The sequence below is a fragment of the Manihot esculenta genome, chromosome 3 (assembly GCF_001659605.2).
Source record: "Manihot esculenta cultivar AM560-2 chromosome 3, M.esculenta_v8, whole genome shotgun sequence".
In the NCBI taxonomy this organism is placed as follows: Eukaryota; Viridiplantae; Streptophyta; class Magnoliopsida; order Malpighiales; family Euphorbiaceae; genus Manihot; species Manihot esculenta.
Window position 1 is genome coordinate 31,091,533 of NC_035163.2, and position 24,925 is coordinate 31,116,457.

The following is a 24,925-nucleotide window of genomic DNA, read 5'->3' on the forward strand; positions in this document are numbered from 1 at the left end:
TGTGTGCTAAGGAAGCAGAACTCAGCTTAAACTGTTTTAGTTTCTCCAATGGGCTCGTACTAAATGTCGAAACTATCCTTGCTTTTCTCAGTGACTATCACACACTGGGGTTTGTTGGGCTTGTCAAAGTTGTCTTTTCACTGTGGGGTTATGCAAAAGAGTTAAAGGAAGATTGAAGTGATCGTATGTGAGTGAGTGCATGGAATGTGCGTAATGAAATGAGAAGAGGTGAGAGGGTAACGTGGCATGCAAAGAGGATCTTCCTTAAAATTTTAAAAAGGCTACAAATGGACCCTTCTCTATTATCATATTATAATTATATTTTTTAAATATTACTTTGTTATTTATATTAACATTAAAATTTTATTTCTTACTTTGTATAGAACTCTTTATTTTTTATAATTACTTTGACTTTTTTTTATTTAATAATAATTATTGACAAAAGTGAGTTTTTAAAAAAATACCATAAAAATTCTCAAATTTTTTTTAATAAATTTGTTTTCTACAATATATGTATCTTTTTATTAATTTAATTTGTATTATCTTATCTTTTTAATTTTGTTTAATATCGACTAACTCACTATTTTATTTTTTTTTAACTTAAATTATGGAGAAATTTAACCTTATTATTTAGAACGATTGTATTTTTTTTATTTTGATATTAATTTTGTTTTTAGTATTCTTTCAATAAGCATTTTACCATTCGAAATGTGTTTAACGCATTTAAAACAACTTAAATTTCGTTATTATTTATTTAATTATTGTGTTTTTTTAAAAATCTTTGTACTTCTCTATTATTAATCAAGGAAAAAGAGAACTGCAATTAAATAGAAATTAGTTGCACTAATTTTAATCATACAATTATTAATTTTATTAATAAATAATAAAAATTTTATAATTAATATGTGTATAAATTATAATAAGGATAAAAGGATCTAAATTTTTCTTATAAATTCTGATATCAAAATTTTCAGTTAAACTACCTCACAAAATTATTGAACTTTTTAATATATTCTTTGTATTTATTTCAAATAACAATAAAAATAAAGTTTATTATTAATTAAATCACCACAATCCATATTATATTTTTAACATTATATTAATTTATAAAAATCATCCATTTATTTTATAATTATATAATAGTAATTTTTAATTAAAAATATTTTATATACTAGCTATTTATATGATTAATAGGTATTTTTAAGTTATTGCGTTTGTAGTTTATTGTTGTCTTTCTTATGCTAGATCTTCAACAAAAAAAAAAATTATAACACTTCAAAATTATATAATTTTAGTAAATAAATATATTCTTGAATAAAATTAATAGATAAATGCAAATTAATCTTTATAAAAAAATTAAAAGAGTGTAAAAAAGTTTAAAAGATAAATTATATGAATTTAAATTGTGAGAATATGAATTTAAATTAAAAAACTATTAAGATAATTTAAAAATTAAAAAATCATTTTCTTGTTCTTTGATCTCTCCAAAAGCCTACTTTATATATATAATAGAGGAGAAAAAGTTAGAGTGAAGCATAGATAAATAAGGGATTATTTAATTTAAAAATAAAAATATACATATTTAAAATCTAATAGTCATTTTAATGTATGCATGCATGCATGCATGAGTAAAATTAAATTAATTTAAAATAAAAAAAAAAAAAGAAAAGTTAAAATAAAATAAAAAGAAGGTTGAAAGTGAAATAAAGGAAAGCAAAAAAAGGTTAAACATAAAAAGGTATTGAAAGAGGTATTTGATAAAAAGATGAGACAACATGGGAACCACTACATGCCAACAATATCTCTTCTCATACTTACAATCTTTAATTTTCATTTTAACACTTTTTTCTTCTCTATATTTTTATGTCTTATCTCAAAATATAAATTAATTTTATATTTTTTGTAATTAACATAATCTCTGCCTTATTTATTCGGATAATAAATTTATAAACGTATATAGAAATTTTTCTAAAATTTCAAATTTCAAATAAAAATATAATAAATATTATTACAAGGAAAGGAAAGAAAGGTGTAATTGAGTGGAGAGCGGGCATTGGTTGCCGAATTTTGTTAAATAAAAACCAAAGCACGCAAACATGTTGAGGACTGGAGGTTGGTTTGTTTCAGTTGTGGTGAAATTTCCATCGGACGGATCAGATCCATAACAATACAATGGACGGCTTAGATACATTTGGTGTCAGCACCTGGGACTGGGGAGTGTAGTAGGTAACAAGTCTATAAATGGCCAGTCACGTAGAAGGATAACCGGGTGCAGGCGGTGGGAGAAAGGGACTGATGGCAACGTGAGGAACCGAGGCAACCGGTGAACAGGTGGAAAGTAATTTTGTTTGACTTGGACAAGTTTTTGGCCACATGCGGCAGTGGCACTTTTTTAAGATTTGCTATGTTTTGTACTGTAGTAATCGTATCTTATCAACCATATGTCGGCGATCTTTCAAGAGTTCATTGCTTCCCTTTTTAAATATCTTGTATTCTGTCGGTCTGGGCTTCAATGGGCCGGACAATGGATCACGTATTAATTTCCCTTAAAAATATATATATATATACGAGTTAAAAATTAATTTAACGTATTTTACTTTATAAAATAAATTATTTATTCAATCACAATTATTGTTATATATATCTCAATAAATCTACAATATAAAAAGATTATATTCGGATGGAGCAGGGCCCCAGTTGCTTTATGACCGCTTAAATCATATTTATTAGGGTCAAGTCGGATTAAACGGGTACCCGACTCCATTAAACTGGCCATTGCTTTATGATTCGGGTGAGTTTCAGGGTAATGTTGATATGATCTATGCTTTTCTCTTCCCAAGAGAATTATAACTTTCACTTTTTCATTTGATTATTATGCATGAGAGTCCTGGTTCTGATCATCTTTCTAAATCTAAAATAAATGTAGAGATCTACAGAACGACAGTTTCTGCCAACTGATGTTGCTCAGGTACTTGATTATGCAGTTACAAGTTCGAAGCATGCAGATATTCAGAAATGGATGGGGTTATTAGGAATCAGATATTGGCACTCGTACCAGCATAGCTCATAATAGTTGCCATAACCATACTTGTGGATTTACAATATCTGAATAGAATCAGTTGCCTGTATGAGAAAATCCAACATGCATTCCCCTAATTCCTCTCTCTCCCTCTCCCTCTTTTTTATTTTCCATACAGCTTCTTCAGTAACTTTAAACAGCGGTCTTAATACAAGAATCAGCATTTATTATTCTTTGTGCCAATAAGAGCACTGATCGTCAATGATGTTTCCACTACAACAAACTTATCTCTAATGGCATAATATATGTAGATTCTCAGCAATGCATGTAAAGTGTGTTCATTCGCAGAATAAGCGTGCCTCAATCAAAATTCGCATAAAGTTCAAAACTTGACTCAATGAACCTGGTTTTGTTGTTTTGGTTATTAAAAAAAATTAGAGATCATTGAAGATTATTTGATAAAAAGAACACAACATAATCAAAGAAAGCTCGGTGGGATTTAGCAAATAAATCTCCATTTATTGCTGCAACATGAAATCTCGAACAGCCTAGACCTGAAAATGGCATGTGCACTGATGGAATGGATTCAAGAATTGAATGCCATTTTCAGTGCAGAAAGAATTGAACACTACATGATAATTTGCACATGTTTTGACCATAAACCCATATAATAAATGGAATTTCAGTACCTATAACAATTGATGAATTAGCTCACTAACCAATGTTCATACAGGTTTTAACAGAAGAAAATTGCTATCTTCCAAGGGATCTGTAAAAGTATCCCATAACTAGAGCATCTGAACCTGACCTGTGCAAGGACCAAAATAATTTAGAATCAGAGTTTTCTAACAACAGGGACAAAGTAGAGAAAAAGCGGGGGTGGCAACCCAAAAAAAAATTACAATAACACATCCTTTGAACTAATTCTAGCTCACCACCACCAAAAATTTGTTCTTTCACTTTATCAACTTATTTTTTCGGTTTTTTCAACTTCACATGCTCACTATCATCCACCATCTGCAGCAGAAAGGTTTGCTATCAATGAAGAGTTGCAATACAATGGAAGTAACTAACAAAACCAACAAAAACAAACCTTTCGTTTTTTATGTTTCTTTTTCTTTTTCTTTTTCTTCTTGTGTTTCTTTGATGACTCTTTCGCTTTCCCTTCTTCAGCAGAGTCCTGCAATATTCAGTAAGAAATTGCTCAACAAAAACATCCTTATATCTCTTCAAAGACGAATAATAGGATTGTTGATCCAAGCACCTCAGAGTCGCCAAACGAAGTAACATGATGAATAATTTTTCCAGACCTTGAAGTGCCACCTGGTATATAAAAATGAAACCAAGTAAATTAAGTCTCATTTCCTTTGATGGATTCCTTACTGTGATCCAAAATCTCATGAACATAACACTCAACAGGTACACATATAAATTAGTTCTAAATATAGTTCAATGATTAAACAACATTTCAGAACAACATAGAGAAGCAATCAATCCATTAGTGCTTTTCACGGTAACCCATCAAAGAGCCATGTCTCAAATACGCATATGTATTCTAGGCGCGTCCCTAACCTAATTGAAATTCAAGCAAACATCAAAACCCAGATTGGCAAGACTTAATTTTGATCGTATCGAGTCAAACCCTTTTCGTATTGAATCAAACACAAATTGGCAACTTTTTTTTCCCCATTGAATCAAACCCTTTTAATCAAATAAGAGAAATCAACAAGTAAAGTGAAAAAAGGAGCAATATGATTACTGGAAGAGACGGTGTCCTTGGCGCTTTTGACAGCCGATTCAATAAGGTCGGGATTAATGGAAGTTAACCCATTAGGGTCTTGAAGCTTCCTCTCCAGAAACTTGGCCAGTGCCGCTGCTTTGTTCGTTTTCAATGGGCCGCCGGGGTGAGCCAACCTATATATTAAAGGGATTAGAAGAACCTAAATAGAATGGAAGATTTTCCAGAAGATAAAAGAATTATATAAAAAAAGAAACCTGGGTTGCTGGGAACGAGAAGAGGGAGGAGGAAGAGGAGCGAATTTGCTCCCCCTTAGAGCTTTCCTTTCTTCTTCACTCAGTCCTTCCATCTGCAGTTCTGCACCATTCTCTTCTCCGTTGATTCCCGTCAACTGCATATTTCTTCTTCTTTTTCGAAAACGGCGTCGTTTATGTTGAGGACTCGTTTAATCCACTTTCTGTCAGATTTAGCATTTACTTTGTTCAGCATCCTTTTTTTTTTTTTTTTTTTCTCTCTAACGAAAAGAACAATCTCTTCATAATATGCATACATTTAGCTGAGTTTTTTTTTTCATATATTTTTTTCTTCTCATTATATATATATTTCCAATTTATTATATATTTTTATTTTGAAGAATGGCAAAAAAAAAATAGTTTAAAAAATTTTCATTTTCAATAAACTGAAGCACTGCTTGCTAATTTTTAATAGTGCTATTAATAAAAGTTTGCTATAAAAAATATATGATATAATGAAAATTTTTTAAACTATTTTTTTTGCCATTGTATTATTATTAAGTAATAGAATAAATTATTATTACTATTATTTTATTAATATAAAGTGTGGGCTTGTAGTTTTCTCAGTATAAGCTTTGTATTCTATTTTTTAAAATATTATTTCATAAAACACATATTAACTCAATTAAATAATATATATAATACTATAACATTTTCATAAACAATATAATGAAACGTCATCTTAAATTATAAAAATAAGTAAAAATGTAAACAATAATGATATTAATGATTATTTATTTGTTTTTGGTGAAGTAGTTGCCTTACAGAATTAAATATAATTTCAAGTAAAATTATAAAATCTTTGCCAAAAAAAAAAAAAAAGTAAATTTATAAAATAAAAACATATTCTAGACACAGAAAAACCATTCAGATTGGTGGCTGATGAAAAAGTAGTAGTAGTATAAAACTCCAGTCCGTAAACATGAGTAAATTTAAATAGAAAAAAAGGGTTACAACCCCATTAAATTTTGCAAGTACCAATCACAGCCTAATGAAGCATAGAATGTTTTCCTCCTCGCTATCCCTTCTCCATTTAGCAGCAGCATACAACTGTTACAACACTTCCATGCTGCTCCCCACATGATTCAAATTTAGTAATTTACATCAATGCCTCAAAGTGTTCTTTGTACTAAATAAGAAGGACAGAAGAGAATTAACAAATTAGATAATCAGGATAGAATCAGCTCTCAAATTGCACGCCCCTCTTTTAGCCTGAAAATTCTAAAAATAGGCAACCAAGCAAGCAAGAGGTCAATCCAATGGTTGATTTCAAAGAAATGAGACCAAACTGACCGTGGAAACTACTGGAGTCTCCTTGGCACAAGGCAGGTGTTGCAGCAATTAAATATGCCACGAGTGTCATAAAAACACTGTACCAATCTCTTTCAAGTTAATAACTTCTGTGGTCGGTCATTTTGAATTTATCCAAGCAAGAATTTGAAGATGTCACTCAATGTAACAATGCCTTCTACACGTTTACTGCCTGCTTCCACAATGATTAGCCGTCTAACACCTGAAATACCAGTGTTGAAGGTCAAAGTCATTAATTTGATGATGGAATTTTCCAAAAGCACCACTAGAATTTTCAAAGGATTTTAAATTACCTGGGTTTGCCAAACGCTCCATCACTTTATTCAATGTATCAGAACGCAAACACATCTGACATCTTTGATTTAGTCTTTCATATGGAGTATAGGAATCTTGTCCCAATTGCAAAGCCTAATGAATTGAGACAATTATAATAACAGTATCAGCTCTCCAAAGCCCAAATGTCAGCATGATATGATCACAACATGGATTCCACTTTTAAACTGCATCTTTAAATATGATAGCATAAAATTCAAATAAATAGTGAGCCAAATTCAAACAATAGAATTAAAAATATTGCTTCTCGCTAAAAAGCAAGATTCTTACTCCTTATGGCAGATTGCTCAAATTACTGCAGTACTGGAAGGGGACACACACCAAAGCTGACCTAAAATATTTTAAATCTAGAAGCTCTAAAGGGTATTGTCATTCAGCTTACTTAAACTAAAATGCAGTCAACCAACAAGTTGCTAATGAAAAAATTAATGCTTTCCACTTCACAAATATGAACCAGCACAATGAACATCTTCAATGGAATGAAAGTGAGGAAAGAAGATTAGTACCTGATGAATAGTCATTTCATTAATATTGATATGTGTATAAACTCGATCCTTCGCCAAAGCAGTAATATCACTGTTCAAACAATAACATTTCTCAAAATCAGAAAACAGTTTTTTTTTTACAAAAAAAAGGGAAAAGAAAAGAGAGAGAGGGAGAAGACCCCAGACAAAGTCACATTAGACCCAGAATAACTACTTACCTCCGACAATATATATCTACTAACGAGTCATTGTCATCCACTATTGGTATTGAACTTACTTGAGCTGCAAGGACAAGGCAATACATTGGCATAAGGCCTATAATGAAGAATGGCTTAGGCATATTACTATTTCATTGATGACACCATAAATTGTCATCCCTTTGCACAGTAACGTGTTCCTGTCCACTAAACTAAACATCCAAAGGAAACTAGCTGAGCTAATAAAGTGTCTCAGCACCATACCAAAAATCTATGATAAAACCCTCTTTCAGGCAAGGTGCAAAGGTATAAGCAAAAATGGAGCCATTTACAAGCACATAGGCAGTAACAAAAACCAAAGAGAGCATGAGCAACACAAATTAAAATTAAAATGGAATGAGATACAGAACTCCCATTTAACCAAAGCACGTGATTTCACAGTTCCAGATCTATTGGAGAATTTATACATTTGATATTTTGATGTAAATTGCATATATACCATACTAATAAATCATCAATCTTGTAAATGGTTCTTGTTAATGAATCTCAATAAAATCCCAAAAATTGGCTTTAACATTAAGAACTCGATTTCTCTTCTTTAAGTCAAGACAATAGCTGAGTACTTTCCCACCTAATGCTGAGAAACCAAAAGTGAACTGCTAGCACATCTAATGCTTGCAATTAGCCAAGGAGAAGGAGCAGCTCATATGTTCACAAGGCTTATTGCTTGTGACCTTAGAAGCCTCAGGCCTACTTATCCACATCTAAACTCCAATTTTTGCAGTATGAAAGTATATTTTCATAATTAGTCAATTCTTGATATTAGGCAAAAAATTTCAAGGTGCTTCCAAAGAAAAGCTGAGGCTCAGCATCATTGAAATACCAATTCATATGCATCACGAAAGACTACCACTCCTTTATGCACTCTGTAGGAACCAGAAGCATACCTTGAATCAACAAGTTTAAAGCTGAACCAAGTGAAGCACTTGGTCTCAACATTGCCAAAGGGCGTCTATTAGATTCTCCAATTTTTGGAACCCATGTACCCACTGGAATTGTACAAATAGGTAGTTGAAGTATAGGTAAGGTGCCAGAACAATGTCTAAAATATCTGCAAATACCTGCAAGTTAAAAGTCCCTTGGTTAAATAATAACATCCATGCAATTGTTCAAGCAAGCCTACCAAGAGACTTACATTTCAGTATTCCAGAAAGTGAAGCAAGATGCAGTAGCTGGGGAAATGAACCATCTTCTGAAGATGAATGGATAATAGGTATTGTAGCTACCTCATTTTGCAATATTCTCAAAGCAACCTCTTTCAAGTTATCATATGGCCCAGCCTAACAAAAACAGTAAAATGCCTAGTCAATTTACACAAGTAACCCACACCAAACATTCTTTTCTCTATTATTATTATATGGATGTTAAAACTGATATTTCCATAAGCTAGAGCAATACAAAGAAAACAAGAAATAAAGAACAAAGAATTATTATATCTATGAATATACATACGATATGAGTTACACATTTCACCATAAATTCACTCACATGGATGAGGCATCTAGAAAATGCCCTCCCATGCCCATCCATTTGTCTATTCAGATATGCTTTTCCCTCTTTCCAAGCAGATATGGTGTGCGTATCAAGCTCTTCCTCTGTCAAATTTGATCCATGATTTCCAAGCTGCCAGTAGAACGTGACTCAGCATTAACATAAGCACACAACCAATTGAAGACCTTTTCATTGTAGCATTCACAAGTCAACATAAGCAAGTAATATTGCTTAACATCCATGATAATATCTCAAAAATCATCAAGTACGTTTTTGGTTCATTGTGGAAAAAAAAAACCACTCCAAGGGAAATCAATTTCAAAGAACAACCTAAGGAGGGTTAATGGTGCTTTTGCTTAAACCATCTCCAAAAAAGTAAGGTTCAAATTTCTTGTATTTCAAATTATCATGTGAAAAAAGTTCCTATAAATATTTATTGGCAATTTGTTTGTTGCTCCGTCTATATCCCGTAATACATTAGCAACTTGAGAACCAATGCATGCAAGTTTGACCAATATGTATGAAAAATAAAGAAAATATTTGCACATAGGAGACCCATCAAGAAAAGAGATTTTAATTTTACATGTACATACCTCTCTCAAAATTAATATGAAATCCAATGCACTGAGCATTCCAACAAACTGACCCTTGCTGAAGTCCCAAAGAGGAGCCATAGGAATTCCCTGGAGAGCTCACATCAGAAGAAATGCATACCCAGCAACAACTATATATGCATGAAAGCCCCATCCGCCAACAAGTGAAAGATTATAATATGACAAACCCACATAGACATGCTAGCTGAAAGTAGCGCTGACAACTAATGAAAAATATTTACCAATCCACTCAAACAATAAATAATGCTCAGCGCTAATATGAGCAGTTATATGAAGGACAATGCCATGAAAGGCAAAGGGCTCAACGACTGTAGGCATGCTACATTAGTGGCTTCCCTCATTAAATCATTTCTGTCAGTATTTCAGTAATATTTTTCAAAGCAATGGTTCACTTGTAATACAAGAAGAGTACTTTGAGAATATAAATCATAAAATGTTTAAATTTGTTTTGAATGCATGCTTACTTCTTCCTCAGATATCAAATACAATTGTACAAGAGGTTCAGCAAAGAGCACGTAGGAATTCCTCCCCCCCCCCCCTTTTTTCAATGGCCTCTCATTACAGAATATGTGATAGAAAGCTCAAGTAAACTTGCTCCAAAGTTTAAGGAAAAAAGTAAATACATACCTGCTCATGCAAAATATGAAATGCTTGCTTTACTGGTAAATCAACATCCAAAGCAAGAACCTGCACAGTACACGTACTAATAAGGAGAAAAAGGAAGTAATTTGCAGAAACCAAGTTCAAATAACCTAAAAAGATTCCCATAATAAAGACGGAGGCAAAGATCCAAACCTTGCCTGACTTGGGAAGCAACTCATATGCAGTATGAGTTGACAAAAATACAGAAATGCGGTGACGAGAGACCTGTAAGTCAGCCTCTGATATCCTTGGGACAACGTCAGTTGCTGTACCATCTGATACATGGACCTGCATTGCGAAAAAATCTAATTATACTAACTTGTAAAGGTAAAATATTTAGCAAAAACTAAACATGTGCAATCTAGCAACAATATTGAAAAGGCAAAACTTAAAATAGCAACAAATTGAGAAGCAAAACATAAAAAATAATATAAAAAAAACTCTTGAATATGAGGATACTTAGCTTTTTACGATGGAATAAGAAACCCTATCCATTTTATTTATTTTTCATTAAAAAAGAAAACGAACAACAAAAATGCATTCCATCAATAGTCAATGGAAATTCTAGTAGAGGAATGCTCATTTTTTAACTGTTAAAAGAGCAGCAATACACACAAAGCAATTTCTGGCGATCATGGAGACTTAAGCTCAAGGTGTATCTCACCACACGTCTAAAGGTCTCATTGTCCAATTCCATACCAGATCCCAGTGCCATCTCTGGACCTACAATTGGATTGTAATTGGCTTCCCCAGGTAACAATACAGTATTCACTACCCCATAATCAGTTGTTGAGCAAGGTTGGTGTTCATCATGCTTCCATTCTCCGTCAACCAAAAATTTGTACTGCATCAAAAATATCTTGGTTTATCAATATGACTGACATGAAATATCCATACACTCTATGGATTAATGACATAAGTCACTGGACTGCAGACTATGCTTTTATGAGGCTTGATGAATCCAAGACCCTCCAAATACTTCAAAATTATGATCTGCAGCACTGATCAAAGGTTGCACATGTATTTTGAGATAAAAGCTATCCATCTCAACATATATTACATGAAAGTGATCAAGTATGTCTCTTTAACGTATTGTTGGAGAAGTTCAGTACCATGAACTCCCTCCAATCTAAGTTAGTGATTTTCTTCCCTCCACTTCATTCTCACACTACATCACAGCACTTACACGGAGGAGAAATCAATATATCAAAAGATAGGTAGACAAACTAAACGGTGCATATATATAAATACAAATTAAAATGATCACGATAACGATAATCTTAATAATTCCCAATTATCACAATCACATTAAATCAAACCCACCTGGTGAAAACCGGGTGTTATACTGCAAATGGCCTGAAACACTGTAGGGCAACCTTCCATCGGCGACATAGGCACAAGCCTGGTCCATCTTCATAATAAAGGAGAAACCATCAATCAAAGCCATCGCAAATTGCACAATCGAATATCATTTTTTTTTTATAAAAAAAAAAGGTGCATGCTTTGACCAGACAAATAAAGAAGAAGAGCATCACCTATCAAAGGAACCACTCAGAAATACACTTCGACCCCCATGAGGCCACACAAACCGCATTAATACTGTGCCTGCAACTCCACCGGCAGCTTCTCTCGCAGAATCCATACCCGGGACAAACATTATCCCTTCCCCAATTTTGCAAATAATTTCCAAAAATCTCTTCCAAGTAAGCCCGTTCAGTTCATTCACTGCACAAAAGAATTCATGCTAGTAAATTCCTCTCATCAAACTACTTTTTTTTTAAAAAAAAAAGTACCCAAAAAATCCCACTTCAATAAAAAAAATTACATTTCTAAAAAAGATACCATCACCAATTAGCAACTATTCTGAGCAGTACCTACACAAAATTGTACAACTAGAAACCCTAAGAAAAAGATTGAAAAACCGAGGCTTACCGTGAAACGGAAAGCAACGGAGCTGGGGGGAAAATCCAATAAATCCTAATGGGTGGCAACTTGGAGACAAGTAACCGAACCCTAACGAGAACGAAAAATGAATAATAAAATTTAAAGAAAAAAATTAAAATAATAATAATGATAATGGCGAATGGGGGTTAAGATCGAGAGAGGAAGCGATACGATCGAATCTAATTTTCAAACCCTAAATAAAATATGAGAAAAAACAAAAGACAGAAACTTTGATAGGGATGCCTTTGAATCATTATATTCCATTTCCATATAGTGGAAAAAAGAAAAAAATAAAAATAAAAAGAGTAAATAAAAGAAAGTCCACGGGTTCGTGAAAAGTCCCCAGCGGTAAATGGGTAAAAAGGTAAAACTGTGAAAAATGAGGGTGACGTATTGGGCTTAGCTTTTTGGTACCTTTTAACACGTGCGGCTGATGCAAAGCGGAGGCAGACGGGACCCATCCAAATTCTCTTTCTTTGGGCATTAGATCCCATGTCTTGTTACTTTTTTTTTTTTAATTCAATTAAAATATTACTTTTTTTTATAAAATCAGAATCCCATTTTTATCTTTAAAATTATTCACGACAATTAAAAAATAATTAACTAATTTAAATTAATAAAATAATCAATAAGTATTAAATTACTATTTTTTTAAATACTTATATTATTTTTCAAAGGCCTTTAAAAGAATAATGAACAAATGAGTATGAGAAACTTGATTTTTAGTCTTAAATAATATTTAAAAAATGTCTTAGTCACTTAAATCAGACTGTTTTAACTTAAATTATTACTATAATTTTAATTTATCAATAAAAAAAATAATACAATCAAAAATTGACAAGACATATTTTTAAAAATTATAAAATATTTATTATATTTAAAGAGATTTATAATTTAATTCCTAAATATTATCATTATTACAAGTCAATTTTTATATTTTTAAATAATTATTAAAATTTTTTTTTTCATCAACAAAAAATATAGCAAAAAATCAAATTACTCTTTTTTTTTACTCATCCTCCCCTTAAAAACTGATTTATTAATAATAACAATATTTAAAAATTAAATAAATAGTTTCATTTAAAAGTAAAATTAAATTTTAAAAATTTTATTTCTCATCTTTTATTTATTTTTAACAAAAAAATGACGAAATGACTATTTTATTGATAGAAAAAAAAAAGTTAAAAGACATTTTAATAGATTTCTAAAAATACAGAAATTACTTATTAATAATAGCAATATCTAGAAACTAAATTATAAATCTCTCATTATATTTAATATAGATAATAATAAAATTTTAAAAAATTAATTAATAATTCTTAATTTTTTTACGAGTGATAAATAATGTTATATAAATCAATTTATTGAAAGTAATTATAAAAGTAGGCAGTTATAATATTTAAAATTTTCTATTTAAGAATACACTATTTAATATATTTAAATTTTCATTATAAAAATTAAATAATATAATAATTAACATTACATATATTTATGCATTTTTATTATTATAGTCTAAAATTTTAATTTTAAATTATAAAATTATAACTTTTAAATTTATTATAATTATAATCTCTTTAATTTAATTTTGATCATAAATAAAATTTATTGTATAACATGTAAAGTGATAATATTTTTATTTTTTTAATAAATATAAACAACCACTTAACTTATTTAATCATATTTTAATTCATAATTAACCACTCATAAATTTCTAATTATTTAAAATTCTAAATTAAAAAAATTAAAATTTTTAATTTTATCCTATCATATATACATAAGCAAGTGATATACATAATTTTATATAATTGGCTAAACAAAGCAAAAAATAAAGTTTTATAATTGCTGATGGAAAACAACTAAATTTTGAAAATTCATTTTTATTTAATAAAATTTTATTAATATAATCGGTAATTTTGCTTTAAAAAATTTATGTTGATTTTGTTCAGTCTTTTGTTTCTCTCTGAATACTGAGCAGCTTTCAATTCTCTATTAACACTTGTATTTTCAAGTATATGTCTTCCTCTCGAATCATCTTGATTCAACTTTTTATTATTATTTTTATAGCGTTTTCACTAAAATATATTTATCAAAATTTATAATGAAAACATAATTATAAACCCTTTATTGATCGTTTCAATTCCCACGGGCCTTTGCATTTTGCCCAGTCTAAATTCTAAAAGCACTTTATGACTGTGTTCTTCAACAATTTTGCCCATTTACTGGTTGAATTTGCTCTGAATGCTTAAACCACAAGACACTATTTCTTCCTTTTCAAATTGTTGCTGACACTGAGTCGATTAATTAATCTATCTAAAACTTCCTTCATCCATTGATGTTGACAACATTCCTTAGCATCTCCACACTCATATACACATCAATTGAAAAATAGGAAAACGAAATCAATAAATCTTGGGTTATGGATATAGATGGTTTTGATGATAAACCTAAATATTATTTGATTTTGCATATTTAGGAGCAGTAAAGTTTTTTAATTGTTGTTCTTCGTCAGCAATCATGAGACTTGATTTTTTATCTCTGTAAAATTAAATTATATGTATTATTTTTTCTGCATAAATGCAATAGGATAAAATCAAAATTTCAACTCTTTTTAATTTGAGATTTTAGATAACTAGAGATTTGTGGACCGTTAATGTTCTTTATCAGCAATCATGAGACTTAATTTTTTGCCTCCGCAAAATTAAATCATGTGTATCATTTTCTATGCATAAATGCAATAAGATAAAATTAAAATTTTAACTCTTTTAATTTGAGATTTTAGCTAATTAGAGATTTGTGGGCAGTTAACGTTCTTCATCAGCAATCATGAAACTTGATTTTTTACCTCTGCAAAATTAAATCATGTGTATTATTTTCTCTGCCTAAACATAATAGGATAAAATCAAAATTTCAACTCTTTTAATTTGAAATTTTAGCTAATTAGAGATTTGTGGACAGTAAGGTTAAATGGGTTAAGTTAATGCTTGTGTATTTAAAAAAAAAAACCACTCGGCATGCCATGTGTCAATTTTATTTCTTGTTAAAATTAAATTGAAGAGTGACTATAATCACAGCGAATTTAAAAATCGAGACTTCATAGTCCAAAATTAAAGAGAGACTAAAATCACTTAATGTTCATATCTTTTAAGTCTAATAATCCCTTTATATTAATGTAATTTAATAATAACACTTATCATATATATTTTAAGTATACATATATTATAATAAAAGACTTGATTCAACTTTAAAAATATATATTGAGTGTGTGGTAATCGTGGGTTCAAACCATATTGAAATGAATTTTTTTAAATTAAATTAAATCAGTTTAATTCATAAAATCAAATTTAAACGGTTTAGTTTATTTTGATTAAAATTTGGCTTATTTGCACTCATTCCCTTTAAATTTATCATTTTTGTTCGATTTTAACTATCATGCCTGAAATAACCCCAAATAAATCAAATCAAACTAACAACCAAACCGGCTAATATAGAAACCGTGCGACCATTGCAACAATAAGCAAACAGAAAACAAATAAGATTTAAATACCAATATGCAAAGAGAAAGGATAGAGGTTGATAGCGAGAATAGTCCACTAACCAACCAAACCAAATTAACAACCAAACATGTTAATGTAGAAATCGTGCGGCTATTGCAACAATAAGCAAACAGAAAACAAAGAAGATATAAATACCAATATGCAAAGAGAAAAAATAGAAGCTGATAGCGAGAATGGTCCACCGATCAAAACTATAAGAAAGCTGATGAGAGCATCAGCCACTGGACTTAATAGTGCAATTCGAATTGCCAACATCACGCCTAAAGCAATCCCTCTACAATGGAAATCGAAACTCCTAGACAGGTTTTAGTCAAAGAAAGCTGATGAGAACATTAGCCACTGTCTTAACAGTATGGTCCAAGTTGCCAACATCACATCTGAAGCCATCTCTCTAAAATGGAAATCGAAACTCCTAGACAGGTTTCATTCAATAACACTACTTCACTGAATAAGCACGAGACATGCAACAAATAAACTAATAAAACAATAGAAAAACAAAACAAATCAAAAAAAAAAAAAAAACACTACATCCATTTACAATGTTGGAGAACCAAGAAGGGCGATGATAAACAAAAGTAAGTAGTAATAAGAAACAACAAAATCCTACTTAATGTAGATATTCGATAGCAAAATAAATGAAGTCACTTTTTTATAAAAACATTTTAAAAAATTGATATGTAAAAAATTATAATTAATTTAAAACAACAAGGACTAAAACATTAATTTAATAAACTTTAAAGGACTGATAATTATAAAGTTTTTTTTTAGAGGATATTGTTGTGAAAATTAAAATTATTTATTCTTATTTAATTTTATAATGATAATAAATTATTTTTTAATAGAGGGTTTTCCAATGATGAGCTCCCCTCAATTCTTTGTTTATGATGCAGATAAATTGCATTTTGTTTAGATGTTTTGGACATATAATTTGTATCACAAATTTAAGGGAGAGGTAAAGTTTGAAGTTGAACCTCAATAATCTTAAGTCACTTTTCAATATCATTGGCAGATTTACGACATTAAATTTATTATTTTCGTTTAAAATATGATAAATTATAATTAATTTTGAATATATATATAAAATTATAAATTAATATTATTAAAAATAATCTTTAAGTCTAAATACATATTTTTTATTACTAAAATCATATGGAAATTGCTCCATCTTAATTTATTCCGAAAATGTAAATGCTTCCAACTTTATGGGATTCGGAGTTTTCTTTTAATGTAAATGCATTGTATAAATTCAACGTCCTTTCAGCTGTAGTTTTTGAAATTTGATTTGGGTTGATAGTTTAGCCTTGACAGTGCATGTGTTTTCCTATTTGCAATATGACGAAGATGCATTTATTGTCGTTATATTTTGTGAAAAATATTAACAATAATTACTTTTTTAAGTGGCAATCCAATATTTTCTATTTCAACTAATAAAAAAAATGATTATAAGTTATTATTATTAGTAGTTCTCTTATTTTATATTTAAAATAATTATTTTTTTCATTTATAAATTATATTAAATTTTTTTTCCAGAAATATGGAATGGGGATTTGAAAATTAACTGTGTTCTATACCACAGTATGCAATTTATTTTATCTTTGAATCAATATTTTAATTTTATCAAACTAAAAAGTCCCTCTATATCCACTAGCAATATTTATATATATTATTAGTTATTATTATATGTGTTGAGAATGTGCTACAATATTTTTTAAAATTAATTTAATTTTTTCATTTCAAACAATCAAATAATTATAAAAATTAAATTAAATTAAATTATTGATTTAACTGAAAAGGTAAAGTTTACTTTCTACAATTTAGTAGAACCATTATTATTATATGCGTTGAGAGCATGCTATAATATATATTTAAAAAAAAAAAAACTCTAATTAGAGTATACAGTTTCAAATTAAAAAAATTTACGGTATTGAATTAATTTAAAAATTTAATTCGATTTTTTATTTATTTTAAATTTAGTTTAATTTTTAATTTTAAAAATTATAATTATTTTAATTTGATTCAATTTTAATAAAAATATAAAAAATTAAATGAATTATTTATAATAATATATTATTTTTTATAATACATAGATATTATACTATAATGAAAGTTAAAATAGTTTAATTAAAATTTAAAAAATTTAAAATATTAAAATAAAAAATAAAAAATAAAAAAAATTTATTAAAAAATTCAACCGATTAAATTAAATCGAACCAAAATAATTTGATTCTATTCAATTTCTGCTCAAAATTTAATTTTTAATATTCGGTTCAACTGAATGGCCACCCTTACTAAAATTTTCAATAAAATTTTATCCATAAAATTTTCAATGCTATAGATTTACAATCAGTTAAAACAATATTAAATGAAAAAATTAAAAAGAAAATAATGGCAAAAGAAATGCAAAAAAAATACCTGTATCTGATTCAACTACCACGTTATCCTACCCCACAATTTTATCCATGAAAGAGCCTCTCGTATACCCACCGGCTCACACCATTCTTAATAGTAAAAGAGCATGGGACAATAAAGGAGCGAGCTGCTACGAGCAAAAATGGATTCTTAGGTTGGTGGTAAATTTTGTTTAATTTTAATAAACGAACAAATTTATAAGAAAAAAAAAATTAAGCATTAAATGTTTCTTAAAAAAATTATTAGTATGTGAATTTTGACATGCATATATTTTATGGACAAAAAATTAAAAAATTTAAAAATTTTGAAACTACTGACTTCAAAAAAAAAAAAAATTGAAAGTACTAAAATTTTATTTATTTAGTTGTGAACATTTTTTTAATTTTATAGGAAGTCAAATAGTTTTTTTTTTTTTAAAAAAAAAACTCTCTCTTCATAAGTCTTGTGCTTCACGTTTTTCGTTCAAAATCTAGGGTTTTCCTAGGGTTTCTGCATTTTTCTTCTCCCATGGCGGATAATTTACAGCATCTTTCCTTATCTGACGAGGAGGATCAAGTCCTGGAGGTTGTACCTTTGGTGGATACTTCCTCTTTTTCCTATAATCTGTGCTTTGTGGGTATGTTTTTGACATATAGTAGGATCAATTTTAATTCAATGCGGGACGTTCTTGCTAAGCTTTGGCATCCTCTTGGGGGAGTTAGTATTACTGATCTTGGTGCTAAAAGATTTTTGTAAAACTCAGAATAAACGATCCCAACGTGGAGATATGGAGAAACTCTCTCTCAAACTCTCCAAACTTCAAAACTTTGGTTTTTAGCTCAAAAGCTTCAAAACAACATAAAAGTCATCACAACTTTGAAAGATTTGTAAAACTCATGAAGATCACCCAAGGAAGAGCATGGTCTCACCTAGGTCTGTGAAAATGGAAGAACCTTATCCATTTCACCGACTTAGGGCCTTTTATAGGTGGCTGGCCAGACCACCTTCGGCGGCCTAACGTGATTCCAAACTCATGCATGTTCGGCGGCCGAACTTCACCTTCGGCGGCCGAACCTGACATTTCTTCCTTGGTTCTTTTCTTTCAAAAACTCATTTTCTTTATACTTAAAACCATTAAAACATATCAAAATCCTTTAGAAAAACATAACTATTACCCTTGGAGAGAGTTCCGACATCCTGAATTCCACCGGAAAGTATAATTCCAATGCCGGACTCTAGCCGGGTATTACAATTTTTGTTTTGGTTCTATACCCCGGTTGATTTTGAACGTGTTTGGAATGGAACTCCTTGGCTTTTCAATAATCATCTCTTGATTTTACACCCTCTTCAACCTGGGGAGGTTCCATTATTGGTTCCTTTAATTTACGTTAGTGAATGGGTTCAGATTCATGACCTCAAAGCGGGATTTTTTTCTGAATCAGTGGCACGTTCCTTGGCTAATTTTATTGGGGATTACCTGGACCATGATTTGACCAGGGTTTCTACTGTTGAATCAGAATCTTATGTTAGGGTTCGTGTCAGGATGGATGTGAAGAATCCTCTGAAAAGGCGTCGTCGACTAGTTGCCCTTGATGGTACCTCTTTCTTTGCCCGTTTTGCTTATGAACACTTTCAGGTTTTTTGTTTTCTGTGTGGACGGTTGGGCCATACAGATTCTTTTTGTGACCTTTTGCTCCATCATAAGAAGGAGTCTTTGACGCCTCAATAGGGTCCTGAGTTAAAAGCTGTTCAGCGTAGGTACCAATGTCCAACTAGCTCTTGGCTGCGGTTTGAAAATTTGAGTTTACACTCACAGGCCCCTGCTTCTGGTGGGAACTCTTCTTTCCAGAACTAGTTGCCTTCACAGGTTTTCCTTAATTCTTTTTTGGGAGCGCTTGCTACGGATGGTGAAAATGATTTTAGTGCTGGTTCTATGGAGACTGATTGTAATGGGGATAAGCAATATGCAGGAGAGAATGATCCTTTATACAAGCCTGATGATGGTAAGAAGCGTCAACGGGTTGTTTCTACTGGCATAATTTATGAGACTATGGATTCAAGGTCAGACTCTTCTTCTCTATCGGGCGAACCCGCTGAACGGGTCGCCCGTCAACAATGAGGATAATTTGCTGGAACTGCCGAGGTGTGGGCAATCCTCAGGCAGTAAATGCTATGGTGGATATTGTACAGTATTATAAACCATCTATTCTTTTTCTTATGGAAACAAAAGCTAATGGTATAAGGATGGAACAAATAAAGTCTTTATTACATTTTTCTCATTGTTTTTCTGTTGATTGTGTTGGTATTGGGGGTGGTCTCTCTCTTATGTGGAAAGATGATGTCAAGCTAGCCATTACAGATTATTGCTCTAATTTTATTGATTCTACAATTGGGGACGGTTCTGATTGTTGGAGGTTTACTGGGTTCTATGGTTGCCCTGAGTCGGGTTGTCGCCGAACTTCGTGGAATTTGTTGAGGGCTTTGGCTGATAGGAGTCAGCTTCCTTGGTTATGTAGTGGTGACTATAATGATATTGCTGATCCGTTGGAAAAAGTTGGTGGTCCTCTTCGTTGTATTTCTTTGATTAATGGGTTTTGTAATGCTCTTGCTGATGCCAATTTAAATGATATTCAGGCTGTGGGGGCTTTTTTGTCTTATACATATAGAGAGGGTACTGTTCAGTGTTCGAATGAGAGGTTGGATCGTGCTTGTTCTAATGCAACCTGGGATGCTCGTTTTCCTGATGCGATTTCGTCTAATTTAGTTGCTCCAGTTTCTAATCATACTCCTTTATTGATTGAAACTGTTGGAACTCAAGTTAGGGAGGCTAATCGACGATTTCGTTTTGACAATTCATGGCTTGAGGATGATGAGTTAGGGGAAGTGGTTTTGATGTCTTGGCAGCAAGGTTTGGGGTTGGATTTTATTCAACGTAAAGACCAGCTTGTGAAGCGTGTTCAGTATTGGGGGAAGAATAGAAACCGCATGCGTTGGCTTCAAAAAGAACGAATTAAGAAGAGATTGGGGGAGTGTTCTGAATCGCTTGATACAAGGGTAGTGCGGCAACTGAAGGATGTCTGGAATCAAATTTTGGCAGAGGAGGATATTAGACTACGCCAACAAGCAAAACAGTTCTGGTTTAGACATGGGGATAGGAACTCAAAATATTTCCATAATAGTATCAAAGCTCGTCGCAGATATAATCGGATTCAGCAAATTGTGACATCAGATGGTTCATTATCTTCGGATGTGGGTACTATTCAGGATGCATTTTTGCAATATTTTTCGGGTTTATTTTTCAATTCACCTACTGATTTTGCGGAACTTCTCCCTCTGGTTCAGCCTAGAATTGGGGCCGAAGATAATGTCGAGTTATTGGCAGATTTTACAGATGAAGAATTTCGTTCAGCGCTCTTTCAGATGGACCCGAATAAAGCTCCTGGGTTGGATGGTCTTAATCCGGCTTTTTTCCAGAAATATTGGCCAATTATTGGGGTGGATGTTTGCAATATTTGTCGGTTGTGGCTTGCACAAGGTAATATCCCTTCTGAAATCTCCAGTGCTTTAATTGTTCTTATTCCGAAATGTGTGAATCCTGTTGATGTAAAGGATTTTAGGCCTATTGCTATTTGTAATGTGATTTATAAGATCTTGTCTAAGGCCTTAGCCAATAGATTGAAGAGGGTCCTGCATAAAATTATTTCGCCAAATCAGTCTGCTTTCATTCCTGGGAGACTAATTACAGATAATTTTATTGTTGCTTTTGAGACCATGCATGGTTTGAAATTACAAAATAGGGGTAGTGTGGGGTCGTGTGCTCTGAAAATTGATATTGCTAAGGTCTATGATAGAGTTGAATGGTCATATTTGTTTGCGATGTTATCTGCATTGGGCTTTTCTGATACTTGGGTTGGTTGGATGCGTATGTGTTTTTCAAACATGAGCTACTACATTGCTGTTAACGGAGCAGAGATTGGTCCTGTGGTTCCAAGTCGGGGTCTTCGGCAGAGGGATCCCATTTCTCCCTATTTATTTTTAATTGTTGCTGAAGGACTGTCTTTGTTGATTCAGGATAGTGAAAATAGGGGCCTCTTGCATGGGTGTTGCGCGAAAGTTGGTTGCCCCCCGGTTTCTCACCTTTTCTTTGCAGATGATTCCTTACTATTTTTTGATGGTACAGTAGGGGAAGCTATACGGATTAAGCAAATTCTTGGTGTTTATGAGAAGGCTTCAGGTCAGGCTGTAAATTTTGATCATGTTTAGTCCGTGTGTGTCTGAGGAAAACCGGTTGACCATCTCTGGTATACTTGATGTTCATCTTCCTTTGAGTAGCGGTAATTATTTGGGGTTACCATCTCTTATTGGTCGTAGTAAAAAGCAAATTTTCTCTTTCTTGAGGGATCGCATTTGGAAACGTATTAGTAGTTGGAGTAATCGTTTTCTTTCTCGTACAGGCAGAGAAGTATTAATTAAATCTGTATTACAGGCAATTCCAACATATTGCATGAATGTTTTTTTATTACCTGTTTCCACTTGCCGTCAGCTACAGGTCATGATGAATAAATTTTGGTGGGGTGGTTGTCGTGAGGATGGGAGAGGGATGAATTGGCTCTCGTGGGATCGAATGTGTGGGCGTAAATCAGAAGGTGGGATGGGCTTTCGGGATTTGGCTAGTTTTAATACTGCCTTATTGGGAAAGCAAGGTTGGCGTTTGTTGATTGACACCAATTCTCTTCTATATAGAGTGCTCAAAGCTAAATATTTTCTGAATGGGGATTTTTTGTGAGCTCGGTTAGGTTCTAACTATAGCTTCGTTTGGAAGAGTATTTTGTCTTCTCAACAAGTGTTGCAACGTGGGGTAAGGTGGCGAATTGGTGATGGTAAGCAGGTTTTTGTTGTTAATTGCCCTTGGATTCCTCGGGATATTGGTTTTATGCCTTTAGATGAGTCGATATTTATTCCTGAAGCCATGAGAGTATGTGATTTGTTTGTTGAAGGTGAGCTGCGTTGGGATGTAGAGAAGCTAATGAATATTTTTAGTATTGCTGATATGAGAGTTATTCTTACTATTCCATTGCCTCTATTCCCAAAACCGGATAAATTAATTTGGTACTTGCATAAGAAGGGTGTGTACTCAGTTAAATCTGCATATTTTTGTGCCTTAGAATTGTCGGGTAGGACTGGTGTGCTGGGTTATAATGATGGGTGGAACCGTCTTTGGTCTCTTGATGTTCCTCCCAAAGTTCGTGATTTTCTTTGGCGTGCTTGTCGTGGAGTGCTTCTTACTCGGGATATTCTTTTGAGGCGTGGGATACATATACCTGGTGCATGTCTTTTTTGTGATCATGATGAATCTATTTCACATGTTTTTTTGCATTGTCCAATGCTGTTGAGTTATGGAGACTTGCTGGTTTTTCTACTGCTGTTGATTTTCCTATATTCATGGATTTCTTTCTTCATATTTATAATACTTTTGGCAGAGAAAGGACAGCACGTATGGCTATACATGCATAGAAGTTATGGCATGCCAGGAATGAAAGATTGTGGGTCAATAAAGTTTTGTCACCTAGTGAGGTTCATCATGCTGCTAGTTCCTATTTTAATGATTATGTGGCTTCACTTGTGGCTCAGCCAAGGACGTTATCCCACCCATCTGTTTCTCGTGTGCTCCCATTAGTTGAGGCTACCACTCTTGAAGTTGATTGGATTGCATTCATTGATTGTGCAGTCTTTGCTAGTGCTGATTTGTTCGGTTTTGCAGCAGTATTTGAGGACTTGGAAGGCTTCTTTTCCATTGCAATTTCGGGTTTCTATGAGGGGGGTGGGCAACCTGTTATTGCTGAAGTTTTGACCTTGTGTTAATGTTTATCTTATGCTAGAGATTGTTTTCTTCAGGCTAGTTGTATTTTTACGGATAACCAATCCTTAGCCTTGGCTATTCGCTCTCTGGATGACTTTTCAGAGTTTAGATTAGTTGTTTCTGATTGCAAGGATGCTATGCGGTCTCATGGTAATATTCATGTTCGTTGGGTACGGCGTTCAGAAAATAGAGCCGCCCATTTATTAGCTAGAGAGTCTATTCATCATTGTAGATTCAAGATTTGGATTGACATTCCTGATTGTCTCTTGGATTATTATTTTACAAGATAAATAAAGTTTTTCTTGATTTAAAAAAAAATAATTTTTTTTCAATGTAGGAAAGTAATTTACTTTTTCTGAATTCAATTAAGTTTTTTAAAAAAAATTCACTTTACAAAAAATAATCTTTCGAACTAAACTAGAAATACATGAATTTAATTAAATAAAATAAAACAAATATTATTTAACAATAGAGTAAAAATACATAAATTTAATTAGCTTATTTTTGCACCCTAAGGATAGATGGGCTTCATATTCACCCCATAGTGCCAATAGCCCATGACCTATTAGAAGAAAAAGTTTGAAAATCAATAAAAATACTAGCATGGTTTTCCTAAAGATAATTCAAGTATCAATTATATTTATTTCAGTAGTTTAAAACTTTAAATTTAGTGATTTTAAAATTATTTTTTTAATAAAAGATGAATTAAACAAACAATTAACTCAATTTATTATTATGCTTATTAAGAAAAAAAAATCTGCATTTTAAAGGAATAAAATGGAAATTGATCATATGAAATCAACATACATTATAAAAATTTATCATTTATTCTAAATATTATTATTACTAAATAATAATTAATTGCATTAGTTTTATATATTTCAATCAATACTGTATATAAAATATATATTTTATTAACAGTTTATATTTTAAAACTTAATATTTTTATACAATGCTTATATTTTATTCATTTCAAATATAACATATGAAAAATTG

At 31.6% G+C, this 24,925-nt stretch overlaps 3 protein-coding genes across 8 annotated transcripts; 1 reads left to right on the forward strand and 2 right to left on the reverse strand.

The window, feature by feature from the left end:
- Positions 1–3,655: 3,655 nt before the first annotated feature.
- LOC110610754 lies at positions 3,656–5,217 on the reverse strand. Of its 3 annotated transcripts, none has more exons than XR_002487265.2 (6): positions 5,015–5,217; positions 4,779–4,933; positions 4,284–4,342; positions 4,113–4,199; positions 3,934–4,036; positions 3,656–3,827 (listed from the first exon to the last, which is right to left on the reverse strand). XR_002487265.2 is itself a non-coding variant. In XM_021750816.2 (6 exons), the coding sequence occupies exons 1-5, from the start codon at positions 5,152–5,154 to the stop codon at positions 3,989–3,991; spliced, it is 489 nt and encodes a 162-aa protein (XP_021606508.1). In that variant the 5' UTR covers positions 5,155–5,217; the 3' UTR covers positions 3,656–3,827; positions 3,955–3,988. The 3 variants fall into 3 exon arrangements, 2 of the variants coding, with proteins under 2 accessions (XP_021606508.1, XP_021606506.1); XM_021750816.2 differs by having other exon boundaries at positions 3,955–4,036; XM_021750814.2 differs by having other exon boundaries at positions 3,656–4,036.
- A 713-nt stretch (positions 5,218–5,930) lies between these two features.
- On the reverse strand, positions 5,931–12,377 carry LOC110611840 (sucrose nonfermenting 4-like protein). Of its 4 annotated transcripts, XR_002487394.2 has the most exons (15): positions 12,116–12,374; positions 11,719–11,908; positions 11,507–11,594; positions 10,848–11,027; positions 10,337–10,471; positions 10,169–10,228; positions 9,521–9,610; positions 8,925–9,059; positions 8,572–8,716; positions 8,324–8,497; positions 7,398–7,461; positions 7,201–7,270; positions 6,655–6,769; positions 6,344–6,563; positions 5,931–6,179 (listed from the first exon to the last, which is right to left on the reverse strand). XR_002487394.2 is itself a non-coding variant. In XM_021752356.2 (14 exons), exons 2-14 carry the CDS (start codon positions 11,838–11,840, stop codon positions 6,472–6,474), a joined length of 1,470 nt encoding a protein of 489 aa, XP_021608048.1. In that variant the 5' UTR covers positions 11,841–11,908; positions 12,116–12,374; the 3' UTR covers positions 5,931–6,471. The 4 variants fall into 4 exon arrangements, 3 of the variants coding, with proteins under 3 accessions (XP_021608048.1, XP_043811235.1, XP_043811236.1); XM_021752356.2 differs by having other exon boundaries at positions 5,931–6,563; XM_043955300.1 differs by having other exon boundaries at positions 5,931–6,563; positions 12,009–12,374.
- Positions 12,378–20,184: 7,807 nt separating this feature from the next.
- On the forward strand, positions 20,185–24,219 carry LOC110611696. The gene is made up of 5 exons (XM_021752083.1): positions 20,185–22,303; positions 22,524–22,772; positions 22,866–23,479; positions 23,701–23,913; positions 23,965–24,219. The coding sequence occupies exons 1-5, from the start codon at positions 20,185–20,187 to the stop codon at positions 24,217–24,219; spliced, it is 3,450 nt and encodes a 1,149-aa protein (XP_021607775.1).
- The last annotated feature ends 706 nt before the right edge of the window (positions 24,220–24,925 follow it).

Coding starts and splice junctions, on each gene's coding strand:
- LOC110610754 (XM_021750816.2), bottom strand. CDS start 5,154: ATGCAGTTGACGGGAATCAACGGAGAAGAGAATGGTGCAGAACTGCAG. Junction 4,343..4,778: donor CAAGGACACCGTCTCTTCCA/GTAATCATATTG, acceptor TTTATATACCAG/GTGGCACTTCAAGGTCTGGA. Junction 4,200..4,283: donor CTTCGTTTGGCGACTCTGAG/GTGCTTGGATCA, acceptor TGAATATTGCAG/GACTCTGCTGAAGAAGGGAA.
- LOC110611840 (XM_021752356.2), bottom strand. CDS start 11,840: ATGTTTGTCCCGGGTATGGATTCTGCGAGAGAAGCTGCCGGTGGAGTT. Junction 11,028..11,506: donor TAACACCCGGTTTTCACCAG/GTGGGTTTGATT, acceptor TTTTTGATGCAG/TACAAATTTTTGGTTGACGG. Junction 6,564..6,654: donor GGAGCGTTTGGCAAACCCAG/GTAATTTAAAAT, acceptor CTGGTATTTCAG/GTGTTAGACGGCTAATCATT.
- LOC110611696 (XM_021752083.1), top strand. CDS start 20,185: ATGAGGATAATTTGCTGGAACTGCCGAGGTGTGGGCAATCCTCAGGCA. Junction 22,304..22,523: donor TGTTTATGAGAAGGCTTCAG/GTCAGGCTGTAA, acceptor TTTCTCGTACAG/GCAGAGAAGTATTAATTAAA. Junction 23,480..23,700: donor TGAGTTATGGAGACTTGCTG/GTTTTTCTACTG, acceptor CTTGTGGCTCAG/CCAAGGACGTTATCCCACCC.